Genomic DNA, 17,585 nt, shown 5'->3' with positions numbered 1-17,585 from the left:
CTGCTCACCACAACTAGAGAAAGCCTGCACGCAGCAACAAAGACCCAATGCAGCCAAAATAAATAGATAAATAAATAAAATAAATGTATAAAAAAAAAGATTAAGTATGCAGTTTTATAATGACAAAGTATACATTAACCTCGAAAGAAAGTCACAGCAGTTGAATTTAATATATGTCAAAGCCCTCATTTCAGATGCTACCCTAACCCCATATCTAGTATGACAGGAGGGAGTAACAATCTGTGGTAGCAAACCCCCACAAAATTCTCTGTGCTGGTAGAAATAATCAGTAAAGAGAATCTGTCTTTCAACACCTACTGCGGGTGTTTATCAGACTCCTGGAAAGTGGCATGAAAGTTTTGTTTATCACAAGGAAACAGAGAAGTTTAGAAACATGGGACTTGCTCATTGGTTTATTCTAGAATCACTGATGGAGACCAGAGTAATAAACAAAACTCTCCAAGGCTAAAAGCAAATGCAATTTGCCCAATTTTGTACAGATACAAAGCTCAATTTTGTAAGCTAAAGAGAGACAAGTTCTGAGAACTAAGGAAGGCAATCATAATAAACACACTTATTTTAAGTCTCCTAAACCTCTGCAGTATAAATACAACTCCTGGCAACACCAACAAAATACAATATTTCAGTTCCTAGCTTTTCAAGAAAAAATAGAAAAGTGTTTCAAGTTAGGGTGTTTAAATACATTTTGATAATAGCTCCTTAAAGTATGCCTTTCCAAAATAACTAACAATCATTATTGAACACTTAGTATTTTCCAAGACTTAAACAAGCTCCAAACAACAAGTAAATTAGATAAGCATCATCCAAGCCCTCCTGTGGTGCTGACATTCTAACAGGGAAGACAGAAAAATAGTTATAAAACAAATAAGAGCTAAAACTATGAAACTTTTAAGTGTTCATTACCTTGGATTAGGCAATGGTTTCTTAGATATGACACAAAAAGTATAAGCAACAGAAGAAAAAAAAGACTCCACCAAAATTTAGAACTTTTAATTTTAACTATCAAGAAAGTAAAAACATAACCTCCCAGAATGGGAGAAAATACTTGCAGCAAATAATGTCTGATAAAGGATTTGTATCTAGAATATAATGAATTCTTGTAACTCAATAAAATACAAAGAAATACAAATAATACAAAGAGATAACTCAATTTAAAATGAGGAAAGGACATTCTCCAAAGAAGATATACTAATGGCAATAAACATATGAAAAGATGCTCAACATAATTAGTCATCCGGGAAATGCAAATCAAAACCACTTCACACCCACTTAAGGATGGCTAGAATCAAAAAGAGATAATAATTGTTGGCAAGAATATGGCGAAGCTGGAACTGTCATACACTCGGGTTGGAAATGTAAAATATGCAGCAGCCATGGAGAACAGTTTGGCAGTTCTTCAAAAGACTAAACAGAGAGAGTTACCACATGATCCAGCAATTCCACTCTTAGTTATGTACTCTAGAGAAATGAAAACATGTATCTACACAAAACTTGTACATGGATCTTCATAACAGCATTATTCATAATAGCCAAAAAGTAGAAATAACCTAAATGTCCATCAATTGATGAATAAATAAATAGTGTATATTCATGTAGTGAAATACTATTCAGCCATAAAAAGGAATGAAGTACTGATATGTGCTACATGGATGAACCTTGAAAACATTACAGTAAGTGAAAGAAGCCAGACACAAAAGACCACATAATGTATGATTCTATTTAGAAGAAATGTCCAGAATAAGCAAATCTAGAGAGACAGAAAGTAGATTTAGCGGTTGCTAGTAGCTGGAGGGATGGGGGAAATGCGTGTGACTGCTAATGAGTATAGGGATTCTTTTTAGTATCTTCATGATAGCAGGGAGTACTCTCATGACTTGAATCAAATGTTCTAAAATTGATTTTGGTGATGATTACAACTCTGTGACTAGCACAGAACTGTACACTCTATATGGGTTAATTGTGTGGTATGTGAATTATGTTTCAATAAAGCTGTTACTTTTAAAAAACAGGGTATTAAGGAAACATATAAAAGGAATCCTAACCTCATCTGGAGAATCAGGAGAGTTTAGTGAAGACCTGGATGCATAAGCGTTTTTTTTTTTTTTTTTTTTTATAAATTTATTTATTTATTAATTTATTTTTGGCTGTGTTGGGTCTGCGTTTCTGTGCGAGGGCTTTCTCCAGTTGCGGCGAGCGGGGGCCACTCTTCATCGCGGTGCGCGGGCCTATCACTGTCACGGCCTCTGCCGTTGCAGAGCACAGGCTCCAGACGCACAGGCTCAGTAGTTGTGGCTCACGGGCTTAGTTGCTCCGCGGCATGTGGGATCTTCCCGGACCAGGGCTCGAACCCGTGTCCCCTGCATTGGCAGGCGGATTCTTAACCACTGCGCCACCAGGGAAGCCCTGCATAAGCGTTTTAAAACATAAAAGTGCATGGCACGTCTGAATGGCTACTAGTAGCTAAGAGAATTTAAGAATGGCTGGAGTACAGTGCATAAGTGGAAGAGATAGTAATAATGTAGCTTGCATTTACTGAACCTTTACCTATGTGCCAGGCACTTCTTACTCCAAACCCTTAATTATTATATTTAATCCTAACAACTCTTTGAGGTATAGACAGTTACTATCCTCATTTTACAGATAAGGAAACTGAGGCATAGTGGAGGAAAGTAACTTGCCCAAGGTCACAGCAAGTGGTGCTATCATGACTTGAACCAAAAGCATTCTGGCCCCAAAGCCCCCCACACTCTAACACTTAAAAACCTCCCCCTTCCTGGAAATTGCCTATCAATTAATTACAACTGACCTAGTTTTATATATTCAATCCTGTACAGTAAGCAGATATATTATACATTTATACACAAGTTTCTTTGGTTGAGCACTAGGTGAAGTACTCAACTTGGGTTTAGAGACCTTGTTTTATAACACTTTTAACCTTTAAACTCTGGAGTCACACTCAGCAAGACAGGTTGATCACTTATTAGCAGCTCTGAGAATTAAGACTTCCTGAAAGACGTGTTTCACACAACTTAGGAGGCATTTATTCATTATATTATTAATATTATCACTATTTCATTTATGTGTATAAACCAGTAAAGTAGAATGTGGTTAGAATTTGTTAGTATTTGTGTAAGAAAGTAGATCAAGCTTAGGTTTCTAGTGTGAACATCTGCGTGGACAATAGTCCCTATGACTATGAGATATCAAAGTCAAAATGAATTAACATGCAGCTGGATCTGTGGACCTGGTCCTCAGAAGAACTGGACCAAGGAGATAAATTTGGAAGTTTGGGCATACAGCATGGTAACTCAAGCCATGATAATAGATTAAATACTTAAGGAGAAAGCACAGACTGAGAAAAGGTCTTAAAATATTGGTTTTTAAATTTCATAAGCATCACAATCACCTGGAGGGCTTGTTAAAACACAGATGGTTGGATCCCATCCCCAGAGTTTCTGACTCAGTAGGTCTGGGTGGGACCTGAGAATTTTCATTTCTAACAAGTTGATGTTGATGTTGCAAGTCTGGGGAGCCACACTTGGAGAACCAATGACCTACAGCAAAGCCCTACAAAACTCTGATAGTTAGGATAGGAAACTTACAAAAGAGACCAAGAAGAGGCCACAGTAAGGTAGGAGAAATACTACTCCAATTAAATTATTTTTACCAAGGTCACCAGCAGCCTCCTAACTGATAATCCAGTGGAAACTTATGACTCCTTAAAACTAATTCAATTCTACTTGCAACAAAAATGTATGGAGCACCTACCATATGCTACGCAAGTCTGTCCCCTATAACTTGACCCTATCTTCTCCCTTGGCTTCCGAAATATCACTCACTCCCTTGTTGCTACTTCTTTTTTGAACACTTGTTCTCTGGTTCCTCTCCGTCCGCCCACTCAAAACATCTCAAGGTTCCCCAGAATTCCGGGTCTTGTCTTCTACATGCAAGCTCTCTCAAGGCAGTTTCACCTAATCCCCTAACTTTGAGTACCATCTAGCTGCCAATAATTCTCCCACACCTCATCTTTAGAACTGACTTTGCCTCTGGGCTTCAGATCCTATTTCCAACTGCCAACCCAACCACATATTTACAAACTAAGCCTCTTTCTTTCCATATTATCTCTTCAAAAAGCACAACTATCCACCCAGAGGCCCAAGCCAGAAATCTGTGAATCTTCCTAGAGCAATCGTTCTCACCTTAGCAGCATATTAGAACTTCCCAAAGAGTTAAAAAAAAAACACCTCACTCATGGGTCTAGTAATAATATGACAACAATAATCCTGTTCTATGTCCTTAACACACATGCATGTAAAGTGCCTAGCAAAAAATGCTTGTGAGCACTCAGGAAAAGGGAGCTATCTCTGTAAACACTTAAAATTTCAGCTCTTCTGAAGTCTCTTCTTAAGTTTCTGATCAGAATCAACATTTGTTTAAGCTGTTTCATTAACAAAAAAACAAACAAATGAAAAAATTTGTTTATAAGCCCCTCTAAGGTAAACTTTAAAAACTTAGGTTCAAATTCGTATTCCTACTTTTTTCAAATATCCTTTGGTATACAGATCCTTATAATTGATTTATAAAGGGAAGAGTAAAAGTTGTTAATTATATCACTTGAATCATAGATTTCTAGTTAAAATTTGGCCCATGGATAAGAGACAACACAAAACAGTGAGAGGAGTCTATTGTTCATAGAGCCATTCACACAGACACTTATTTTCCCTATAAACGGGGGAAAAAAAGAGACACCAATATAGTCAAACAAGCTAATAGGAGAAGCCCATTATATACAATACAAGGTTACTTAAAAGTGTTTGCAAATGAGACATTCAACTCCACAGTGATATCAAAGCTCCTCTTTGGTGTTACTTTGTATTTTGAGTATTTTCAAAAGAGAATGACGAAGATTTAACACAGCCGCTATCTTCCAAAGTATAATGTTTTGTTTGTGCCCCTTGTCCAATGATGTTAGCAAATCTACTTTTTCTTGAAAAGATGTGCAGGAATGGGCAAATGGTAAGTCAGTAAGTTCATTTAAGGCTGCAAAATTCTGCCACTTTCACCCAAGATAGCCAGTTTCTTATAACTTTAGCAATAACAGGAGAGCTCACAAATAGCCTGGAATATGACAGAAAACCAAAGAATAAAATCTACCAAAAATTTCGACTGGAATAAAGGGTAAGGGTTGTTTTCCTTTGACTGTTGTTTGCTTTAGCTGAACAAATCAGCAGTACATCTGTGTTACAAATGAATTAGAATTAAGCTATATATTTTAAAAATAAAATGTGTATGCAAATACCACCAGAGTATATAGACACACTAAAAAACCATCCTTTTCAAAAAAAATTCACTGCCTGGTAAGTGGAGAGGGACTTAAAAGTTGTTAACTGAAATGGAATCAATGGAAATAAGCTTTATTTACATTTGGATGGTGGAAGCAGAGGCGGTTTGAACCCCCTTTTTTAATAAAAACTCTATGTACGAAGTAACCATATTTCCAAATAGGAGGGAAACACAGGTATTGATTAGATTATGAAAACCTAATGTGGGTGAGGAATGAGAAAAGAAGAAATTTAAAGGCTTTTTCCCAGTTTTATTTTTCTAGATTCGGGAAAATCTTTAATTTTTACATTTTATAAATGAACAAAATGTGTATATAATCTAAAGTTTACCTATTTTCAATATGATATTTTTTCCCCTCTGAGATTTTAATGTCAGCCTCATTCTTAAGAACTGTTGGGGGGGCTTCCCTGGTGGCGCAGTGGTTGAGAATCTGCCTGCTAATGCAGGGGACACGGGTTCGAGCCCTGGTCTGGGAAGATCCCACATGCCACGGAGCAGCTGGGCCCGTGAGCCACAACTACTGAGCCTGCGCGTCTGGAGCCTGTGCCCCGCAACGGGAGGGGCCGCGATAGTGAAAGGCCCGCGCACCGCGATGAAGAGCGGTCCCCGCGCCGCGATGAAGAGTGGCCCCCACTTGCCGCAACTAGAGAAAGCCCTCGCACGAACCGAAGACCCAACACAGCCAAAAATAAATAAAGTAGCTATAAAAAAAAAAAAATGCTTTAAAAAAAAAAAAAAAGAACTGTTGGGGGATTCCCTGGTGGTGCAGTGGTTAAGAATCTGCCTGCCAATGCAAGGGACACAGGTTCGAGCCCTGGCCCGGGGAGATCCCACATGCCGTGGAGCAACAAAGCCCGTGCACCACAACTACTGAGCCTGAGCTCTAGAGCCCGCAAGCCACAACTACTGAGCCACGTGCCACAACTACTGAAGCCTGCGCTCCTAGAGCCCGTGCTCCGCAACAAGAGAAGCCACGACAATGAGAAGCCCTCGCACCGCAACAAAGAGCTCCCCACTCACCGCAACTAGAGAAAGCCCGCACACAGCAACAAAGATCCAACACAGCCATAAATAAATAAATAAATAAATGATTTATTAAAATAAAAAAAAAAAGAACTGTTGGGTTCAATCAGTGGGGAAAAAATTAGTCCCTTTTATTATTTTAATTTACTTTTTGCACAGTCAGCTTTAATATTAGGATGTGATCATTTGGGGTGCCTTTTTAAAACACAGCCTTTCATACAGCTATAGTGTTTTTTTTAATTGAGGTATAGTTGATATACAATTATTATGTAAGTTTCAGGTGTACCAATATATTTTTATAACCCATCCCCTAAGAGATCACACAGCCTGAACCTCTCCAGTGGTAGGGAAGTCATTCCATGAGCAAAGATTGTTCAACTTCAGAGAGCTTTGCCAAAGAACTAACAGCATGCTTTTCAAACTTAAAGTTTGAAAAACCTAAATGCAAAATGAGGAAGTTTATTTATTTCATACCATCGTAGTATTAGACCCTGGTACATTCATAGTCCCAAGTTCATGGGGGTATATGAGATACATCTCAAATGTTTTTCAGCAGATCACCAATGCCAGGTGAACAGTTATGCCAGGTGACATAATCAAGTACTTTTCTCAAGAGTCCACCTGGGTGAGCTGTTCGCCCTGTGTCCTGGGTGGGAGACAGTGTGATACGGAGAGAGCAGAGGTAAGGGTCCAGCCACTGAGTCCTCTGTGCTCAATTTCTGGGATGTGCCTGCTCACAGCCTCTTCCCAACACCCCGTTGTCCTCTGTTTACAAAAGAATTCATGATGCACCTCTTCCCTTCCCAAGCCCCATTTCACCCACCCACACCAAAAAGGAGCAAGACCTCCTGTTTGAAGACAAGATTGAGGATCCCCTCCCAGCCTCAAGGCTTGCTTTTTGTGTCCCGATAGAATCATTTACTCAATTAACAAAGTCTGTCGACTCAGCGCCTACTACGTGCTGCTATGGGTTCTCAGGACTGTTAGTTGTTCCGAATAGTGGGCATCACCCAGCAGCCTCCCAAAGGGAACAAGTTTTGTCTGAGGAAGCATCTGGAAGTGAGCTTCCAGTTCCACTCTGCCACGCCCTGTGTGGACCTGAGGAATTCCTCTCCCTCTCTAAAAATGTCCACCTGGATTCCCAGTAGGGAAAGGAACCATTAGAGTTGCAATAGCAACCCAGCAAAAACTTGTTGATTCAACTCACTTATAAATTTATTTACTATTATAAATGGATCTCAAAACAAACTGCTAAAATTTAAGGAACTGAGAACTGTTTCATTTTTGTTATTCTCTTCTGTCTATTCTAGAGTGTCAGAACAACCCAGGCCACTGTGGGTACCTTCTACTCCAGGCAATGAATGCACAATGTGCTTGACTATTACTTAAGACTCCACACTCAGCTCCTATGTGCTCAACAGACCACTCACTATAGTTCAGAAAGAAAATACCTCTGATCCACTTGGACACAGAACAACGAGGGGCTTCCATCAGTCTAGTGAGACAACTCCTCTTTACATTAGCCCTATAGGATCCACATGAATGACAGTCTTCAAGAGGGACTGAAATTGTCTCCCTCTTTACTACCCTTGTACCCAGGCTTTCTCTTCTCTAAGGACACATTTCTTCTCAGGCAGTAACTTGGTCCTAGCAAACATGGCTTCCTGCCCTTCACACTTACAACACTTGTCTGAACCTGCTGGATTCACAATACCCTTAGCCCTCTTTCACAAATATGTTTATTTTTATTGGGGAGTGGGAGTGGAAAGATGAGGGAGAAGGAAATTAAGGGGATAAGGAAAAAACAAAACATGTTCCCATGGCTCCAAGACTTCCAGAAACTTTACAACTACAGAAATAGAAAGGGGATTCAAATTCTTCCCTTCCCAACAGCTCCCCACAGGCTAACGCCTACGAAACTAGAGACTCCAATCCTAGTTTATCTCCATGTTGGGGGGCACAGGGGGGTGTTGTCTCAGCTATCAAATTCTAATTTTTAAAACCTGGTAAAAGTTAGTAAATTATGATATCATAGCCTTAGATACAGTAAATTACTTAAATAACACCCCACACACACAAATTTTTAAGCAAAATATCACCTCACTTCTAGTAAAGCCTGGACTCTACTCTAAGAATAACCATTTCTTAGTTCTATGGCCTTGGCAAGTCACTACTTCTGATATTTCAGAGTTGTGGTGAGGATTAGATCACTCAGCACAATACCCAGTTGATACTATAATCATGCAGATAGGTGTTGTCTACTTTGTTCAAAGCAAACCAAAACAAGTGCTCACTCTAGTATAATTATTTTTCAACAGCTGGAGCAATTCCTGTAATGATGATAACACATAAATTTTATCGAAAAGAATGAACAGCCTGTGCTTAAAAGAGGGGGAGGGTCTTAAAGAACTCTAGAAATTAATACGCATTAAAATATTTTTTATCTATCTGTTTTAACTAGGTTGTTCTATTGTATGAGAATAATGTAGGCCATGTGGGTACCTTCTACTCCAGTCAATGAATGCACAATGTCCTTGACTATTTCTTACACTCCACTCTGATCCAATATATTTGTTTTCAGAGTTGTTCTAGAACAGGAACATAAAACTACCTGCTTAAATTAAGGAACACTAGGAGCAAACAGTGGTGGCAAGATTTACTTGCCTCAGAATCCCTTCACAAGCTGACAACTATTAGCCCCTTTACTATTTCATTATTCACCAGAAAAAGGAAACAGATTTAGTTCAAATCACAGGCAAGTCCCTTATACTTGGACATATTTGCCCAAAGACTATTAGATTGGATTTAGAAAGAACCTTGCCAACCAAGGGAAAACAATTTCTTATCATTTAATCAATTCTTCTCTAAACCCAGGAAACACCATACAATTTGTTTCCCATATCTAGTAAGTAACCACTTAGCCCTACTTTCTTTTTTTAAATATTTATTTATTTATTTATTTTTGGCTGCGTTGGGTCTTCGTTGCCGTGCGCAGGCTTTCTCTCTAGTTGCGGCGAGCGGGGGCTACTCTTCGTTGCGGTGCACGGGCTTCTCACTGCAGTGGCTTCTCTTGCGGCAGACCACGGGCTCTAGAGCACAGGCTCAGTAGTTGTGGCACACGGGCTTAGTTGCTCTGCAGCATGTGGGATCTTCCTGGATCAGGGCTCGAACCCGTGTCCCCTGCATTGGCAAGCGGATTCTTAACCACTGCACCACCAGGGAAGTCCCTGCACTACTTTCTAATTATAAAGCCTACTCTAGTCACAGAGTATTCAGACCCACGTCTAGCTATGAGAAAAATAACAACTAAAGGGAGTTTCCTTGAGAACACTCCGCTATCTCTATACTTTCTCCCAAACAAAATACTACGGAATCACTTGATGTGAGCAAAGGCATTTACATTTCTATCCTATTAACTAGCCTAACATCATACAAATTTCCTACATGATCAAGCAGAGGCAAATTAACAGATGGTCATTATCCCAGGTCCAAATGTCTGATCTAGCTGGTAAACAGAAATAAAATCCAAAAGTCGTCCCCAGCTGATATCCCACAACTCAAACCTAGAAGCTTAGTTGGAATACTCTTACCAGTAAATTGTTTTTAGGTTGGTCTCATGAAAGAAACTATCATTTAAGGAGCCAGAAAGTGTTCCCCTATTTTTGTTCTCATTAGACTTTCTGCATATAACTTTGTAACCAGCTTGCTCTTGTGCAGCTAGAGCTACATCTACATCTTCTGGCCAGTCAGCTTGCTTGGTCCCTGGCTTCCCATGGCCCCCCCCCCCCACTGCTGCTTGTCTTCCCAGTAATCCAATCACTGTTCTTCCTGTACACCTAAAACTGATCTAATGCCTATCTTCTGAACTGTACTGTCTGTCAGACAGCAAAACCACTGGGGAGGGAGCTGAGGTGGGGGGGAGAGACCACAAGAAATAGTAGTGGACTATGGGTACATGTGGCATAACTCACCTGTTCTAACCAGCAGTTCCACAACCTGTCCTGACCAAGTGACTCAGATTGTACACCCTGGCTCACTCTAGCAGACCTGTTCTTGACCCAACCTAACCCTTAAAACTGGGTATGGTTTCCCTGGCCACCCATCTTGTACCCAAAATATTCTACTTAAGCAGAAGAGTCTCATGGTTAATTATGGCCATGCTTATAGAAAAGGAAGCTAACATTCAAGTATCTCTTCCACACTTTGTACTGTGCTAGGAGCTTTCTCACTCAAGACCCACCAAAGCCCATTGATATAAATATTGCCCTCATTTTACATGAAGAAACCACAGAACTCCACTATCTTCATATCTGAGAAAATAAAGCTAACTGTATCAGACATTGAATAATGTTAATAAAGATTCTTTTTAATGTTTCCCTTAACGGGGTTACTTTTCATGTTGTTCACTGTGTGAAGAGTAGTCCACTGCAGTGCCAAGGAATCTAGCTTAAACAATTTCTAATTAGCTACCACCTCACCTTAAAAATTCTGCTTCGCCAAAAAGAAAATACCACATCTTAAACGGCATCATATACTTATACACTATTTAAATTAAATTCTAATGTCCATACTTCCCAAAGCAATCTACAGATTTAATGTGATCCCTATCAAATTACCCATGACATTTTTCAAATAACTAGAACAAATAATCCTAAAATTTATATGGAACTACAAAAGACCCAGAATTGCCAAAGCAATCCTGAAGAAAAAGAACAAAGCTAAAGGCATAAACCTCCCAGACTTCAGACAATACCACAAAGCTACAGTAATCAAAACAGTGTGGTATTGGCATGAAAACAGACATATGGATCAATGGAACAGAATAGAGTCCAGAAATAAACCCACACACCTATGGTCAATTATTTTTGACAAAGGAGGCGAGACTATACACTGGAGAAAAGACAGTCTCTTCAGCAAGTTGTGTTGGGAAAGCTAGACAGCTGCATGTAAATCAATGAAATTAGAACAATTCCTCACACCATACACAAACTCACAATGGCTTAAAGACTTAAATATAAGATAGGACACCATAAAACTCCTAGAAGAGACCACAGGCAAAACATTCTCTGACACAAATCATAGCAATATTTTCTTAGCTCACTCTCTGAAGGCAATGGAAATAAAAGCAAAAATAAACAAATGGGACCTAATCAAACTTACAAGCTTTTGCACATCAAAGGAATCCATAAACAAAACAAAAAGACAACCTACAGATTGGGAGAAAATATTTGCAAGGGATGCGACTGACAAGGGCCTAATTTCCAAAATATACAAACAGCTCATACAACTCGATAACAAAAAAACAAACAACCCAATCAAAAAATTACATTTCTGGGACGTCCCTGGTGGTGCAGTGGTTAAGAACCCGCCTGCCAATGCAGGGGACACGGGTTCGAGCCCTGGTCCGGGAAGATCCCACATGCCGCAGAGCATCTAAGCCCGTGCACCACAACTACTGAGCCTGTGCTCTAGAGCCCGCGAGCCACAATTACTGAGCCTGCAAGCCACAACTACTGAAGCCCACGTGCCTAGAGCCCGTGCTCCACAGCAAGAGAAGCCACTGCAACAAGGAGCACACACAGCGCAACGAAGAGGGGCCCCCACTCACTGCCAACTAGAGAAAGCCCACATGCAGCAACAAAGACCCAATACAGCCAAAAATAAATAAATAAACACATTTTAAAAAATAAAGTTTATCATGGATTCTTTAAAAATAAAAAGACATTTCTCTGAAGAAGACTTACAGATGGCCAACAGGAACATGAAAAGATGCTCAACATCACTAATTATTAGAGAAATGCAAATCAAGGTATCACCTCACACCAGTCAGAATAGCCATCATTAAAAACTCCACAAACAATAAATGCTGGAGAGGGTGTGGAGAAAAGGGAACCCTCCTACACGGTTGGTGGAAATGTAAATTGGTGCAGCCACTAAGGAGAACAGTATGGAGGTTCCTTAAAAAACTAGAGTTACCATGTGATTCAGCAATCCTACTCCTGGGCATATATCCGGAGAAAATTATAATTCAAAAACATACATGCACCTCAATGTTCACAGCAGTGCTATTAACAATAGCCAAGACATGGAAGCAACCTAAATGTCCATCCACAGATGGATAAAGAAGATGTGGTACACGTACACACACCCCACACACACACAATGGAATACTACTGAGCCATAAAAAAGAATGAAATAATGCCATCTGCAGCAATGTGGATAGACCCAGAGATTATTATACTAAGTGAAGTAAGTCAGACAGAGAAAGACAAATATCATATGATATCACTTACATGTGAGCTCTAAAATATGATACAAATAAACTTATTTACAAAACAGAAACAGACTCACAGACATAGAAAACAAATTTATGGTTACCAAAGGGGAAAGGGGAGAGGGATAAATTAGGAGTTTGGGATTAGTAGATACAAACCACTACATATAAAATAGAGAAACAACGAGGTCCTACTGTATAGTACAGGAAACTATGTTCAATATCTCGTAATAACCTAAAATGGAAAAGAATATAAAAAAGAATATATATGTATAACTGAATCACTTTGCCGTACACCAGAAACTAACACAACATTGTAAATCAACTATACTTCAATAAAATATAAAAAAATTTTAGGGACTTCCCTGGTGGTCCAGTGGTTAAGAATCCGCCTTCCAATGCAGGGGACGTGGGTTCGATCCCTGGTCGGGGAACTAAGATCCCACATGTTGCAGGGCAACTAAGCCCGTGCACCGCACTACTGAGCCCGCGTGCTCTGGAGCCCACACACCACAACAAAAGATCCCGCATGCCGCAACGAAGATCCCACGTGTCGCAGCTAAGACCCAATGCAGCCAAATAAAACAAACAACAACAACAACAAAATTAAAAATAAATTTTAAAAAATCAAATTCTAAAATGTACAAATTAGTAATCTTTATATCTTCAGAATTACTAGTATATTTAGTATGCTTACTGGTGATATAACAGCTTAATAAAAACATATCATTCACTCTACACACAATAATTGCTTCTGGGGAAGACACCTAAAGGTACACTGTGAGAAAATGACTGACTTTTCAATATATACCCTTTTGTACCATTTTAAACCTTTATCATTTGCATGTATTATATATTCTATAAGGAAGTATGCCTCCAGATTCAATCACCAATTTACAGGAGATACAGAGGACATAAGAACATGTTAATTAAGCTAAGCCCCAGGGATAGAGTCATTAAAATCCAGACTCTGAGAAACTCTAAAGGACATAAAACCTGATTTCTTTAATAAACAGATTTCAAGGGAGAGAGAAAATGAGAGAGGCAGCAAGGGGAACCTCTAGATTAAAAGGGACTTAAAAGTCATTACCAACCAACTGCAAATTAGGGACTTTATATGGATACTGATTCAAACTATGATATCTGAGACAACCAGACATTTGAACACTGGATATCTGATGATATTAAGGAACTTAAGGGGGGTGAGATAGATAGATAGATAGATAGACTTTTTATTTTAAAGAGTCCTTATCTTTTAAAGATGCACTAGACTCCAAATGAAATGATACCTGGGATTTGCTTGAAAATAATCCAGGAGGAAGAAGAGGGGGAATAAATGAAACAAAATTAGGCATGATTTGATTACTGTCAAAGCTGGGTGATCGGTACCTGGGGCTTTACTAATGCATTTCATCTACTTTTATGTGATTAAAATTTTCCATAACAAGTTAGAAAGTCAAATATTTGCAAGATGCAAATATTTTTATGTAAATGAAAACCAAGTCTAAAAATGATACCACATATAACTTGAACATATCTGGGTTTTAGATGACATAAAGGAATCTTATGATACTAAGATAGAGAGTAAAATTCAGAAGCTAGGTGTCAGATCACTCTGTTAATTTTGTTAGGTAGGATAATGGTACTGTGGTTATGGGGGAAAATGCATTTTTTAAAGACACATATTGATGTATTTAGGGCTAAAATGACATGATATCTAGAATTTGCTTTAAAAAATTTAATTGGGACAAGAATAAACAAGTATGGCAAAATATTGAAACTAACTGGTACATATATAGGGGCTCAGTGACTCTACCTCTGTGTGTATTTCCATTTTAAAACATAAATAATATGGGGCTTCCCTGGTGGCGCAGTGGTTGAGAATCTGCCTGCTAATGCAGGGGACACGGGTTCGAGCCCTGGTCTGGGAAGATCCCACATGCCACGGAGCAGCTGGGCCCGTGAGCCACAATTGCTGAGCCTGCGCGTCTGGAGCCTGTGCCCCGCGACGGGAGGGGCCGCGATAGAGAAAGGCCCGCGCACCGCGATGAAGAGCGGTCCCCGCACCGCGATGAAGAGTGGCCCCCGCTTGCCGCAACTGGAGAAAGCCCTCGCACGAACCGAAGACCCAACACAGCCAAAAATAAATAAATAAATAAATAAATAAATAAATAAATAAATAAGAAAATCCTTTAAAAAAAAAAAAAAAAAAAAAAAATATCATTCACTCTACACACAATAATTGCTTCTGGGGAAGACACCTAAAGGTACACTGTGAGAAAATGACTGACTTTTCAATATATACCCTTTTGTACCATTTTAAACCTTTATCATTTGCATGTATTATATATTCTATAAGGAAGTATGCCTCCAGATTCAATCACCAATTTACAGGAGATACAGAGGACATAAGAACATGTTAATTAAGCTAAGCCCCAGGGATAGAGTCATTAAAATCCAGACTCTGAGAAACTCTAAAGGACATAAAACCTGATTTCTTTAATAAACAGATTTCAAGGGAGAGAGAAAATGAGAGAGGCAGCAAGGGGAACCTCTAGATTAAAAGGGACTTAAAAGTCATTACCAACCAACTGCAAATTAGGGACTTTATATGGATACTGATTCAAACTATGATATCTGAGACAACCAGACATTTGAACACTGGATATCTGATGATATTAAGGAACTTAAGGGGGGTGAGATAGATAGATAGATAGATAGACTTTTTATTTTAAAGAGTCCTTATCTTTTAAAGATGCACTAGACTCCAAATGAAATGATACCTGGGATTTGCTTGAAAATAATCCAGGAGGAAGAAGAGGGGGAATAAATGAAACAAAATTAGGCATGATTTGATTACTGTCAAAGCTGGGTGATCGGTACCTGGGGCTTTACTAATGCATTTCATCTACTTTTATGTGATTAAAATTTTCCATAACAAGTTAGAAAGTCAAATATTTGCAAGATGCAAATATTTTTATGTAAATGAAAACCAAGTCTAAAAATGATACCACATATAACTTGAACATATCTGGGTTTTAGATGACATAAAGGAATCTTATGATACTAAGATAGAGAGTAAAATTCAGAAGCTAGGTGTCAGATCACTCTGTTAATTTTGTTAGGTAGGATAATGGTACTGTGGTTATGGGGGAAAATGCATTTTTTAAAGACACATATTGATGTATTTAGGGCTAAAATGACATGATATCTAGAATTTGCTTTAAAAAATTTAATTGGGACAAGAATAAACAAGTATGGCAAAATATTGAAACTAACTGGTACATATATAGGGGCTCAGTGACTCTACCTCTGTGTGTATTTCCATTTTAAAACATAAATAATATGGGGCTTCCCTGGTGGCGCAGTGGTTGAGAATCTGCCTGCTAATGCAGGGGACACGGGTTCGAGCCCTGGTCTGGGAAGATCCCACATGCCACGGAGCACCTGGGCCCGTGAGCCACAACTACTGAGCCTGCGCGTCTGGAGCCTGTGCCCCGCAACGGGAGGGGCCGCGACAGTGAAAGGCCCGCGCACCGCGATGAAGAGCGGTCCCCGCACCGCGATGAAGAGTGGCCCCCACTTGCCGCAACTAGAGAAAGCCCTCGCACGAACCGAAGACCCAACACAGCCAAAAATAAATAAATAAAGTAGCTATTAAAAAAAAAAAAAAAACATAAATAATATGATTATAATAACAGTAACAATAATAGATTCTAAGAACTTCCTCCACTGTGTGGGAGAAGGAAAAAAACAAGATAAATAACCCGAACTAAAACATCTTAGTTCAGATAAGGGTCAAGTTTGGGGGGAGGAGGGCAAGAACCACTACACAAGAGTTTTACTGGGACTTCCCTGGTGGCGCAGTGGTTAAGAATCCACCTGCCGGGCTTCCCTGGTGGCACAGTGGTTAAGAATCTGCCAATGCCATGGACACGGGTTCGGGAACCTGTGGGCCGGAAAGATCCCACATGCCGCAGAGCAGCTAAGCCCATGCACCACAACTACTGAGCCTGAGCTCTAGAGCCCACGTGAGCCCACAACTGAGCCCACGTGCCACAACTACTGAAGCCTGCGTGCCTAGAGCTGGTGTTCCGAAACAAGAGAAGCCATCGTGATGAGAAGCCTGCGTACCACAACAAACAGTAGCCCCCGCTCTCCGCAGCTAGAGAAAGGCCGCACACAGCAATGAAGACCCAACGCAGCCAAAAAAAAAAAAGAAGTTTTACTCCTTCAACTCACCTGAATTTTACAAATAGCAGAGGGTATGGTGAGGAAAATCTCACAGTATTCCACCATAATTGGGGCAACACTCGAAGCAAAAAAAAAAAAATTTTTTTTTCAAGAATTATTTCCTCCTGCCAGTCTTGCCCTAGATATCCATTTATAAAGAAACTTTCAATGTTTCTCAAGTTCAAGAAGTAGGATTGTCAGTGAGTGTTTTGTATGGAGACAAAGCTTCCTAACACCCTGAGCACATATGATTCTGATTGTACATAGAGTTTCTGGGCGTGAAAATGGTATTTTTTCATTGCTAGTTTTCTGGCTCCAAAACTACTTTTATCAAGTTATCTTGAGTGAGATTCGTTTTTGGAGGGAAGATGGGGACCTTTGAAAGACTTTTATGAAAACATTTGCCCATATACATCTCAGCACTTCAAGTAATGATACCAATGATACCACTTTGAGGTTCTAAAGAGAAAAACACAATCTAAAATTACTTAATCCCGCCAAAATTTCTGCTGTGGGCAATCACCACCATAATTGTTATTACTGGAAGGGAGAAAAAGAAATTAACACTTTCTGAGATTTTACTAAATGCCACTATTTAATATGCATTTTTAATTAAGTCCTCTTAACAACCTAATAGGTAGGTACTATTATTGTCCAAAAATTACAAATGAGAAAAGTGGGGCACTGAAAG

The 17,585-nt window shown here is 39.4% G+C and overlaps 1 protein-coding gene across 10 annotated transcripts in view; it reads right to left on the bottom strand.

The window, feature by feature from the left end:
- FBXO34 (F-box protein 34) overlaps positions 1-17,585 on the bottom strand; it is an 88,752-nt gene that overhangs the window by 47,887 nt on the left and 23,280 nt on the right. For 2 of the 10 annotated variants that reach the window (XM_057542971.1, XM_057542972.1), the window contains one exon: positions 16,904-16,973. The exons of 7 other annotated variants lie outside the window; for them this stretch is intronic. In XM_057542971.1, coding sequence (XP_057398954.1) covers positions 16,904-16,973 — 70 coding nt within the window. Of the gene's footprint in view, positions 1-16,903; positions 16,974-17,585 lie in introns of those variants that run through there. One more of the 10 variants, XM_007192897.2, reaches the window with a different exon arrangement.

This window comes from Balaenoptera acutorostrata, chromosome 3, assembly GCF_949987535.1.
Source record: "Balaenoptera acutorostrata chromosome 3, mBalAcu1.1, whole genome shotgun sequence".
Taxonomy (NCBI): Eukaryota; Metazoa; Chordata; class Mammalia; order Artiodactyla; family Balaenopteridae; genus Balaenoptera; species Balaenoptera acutorostrata.
This window is presented reverse-complemented; position numbering and strand designations above follow the sequence as displayed.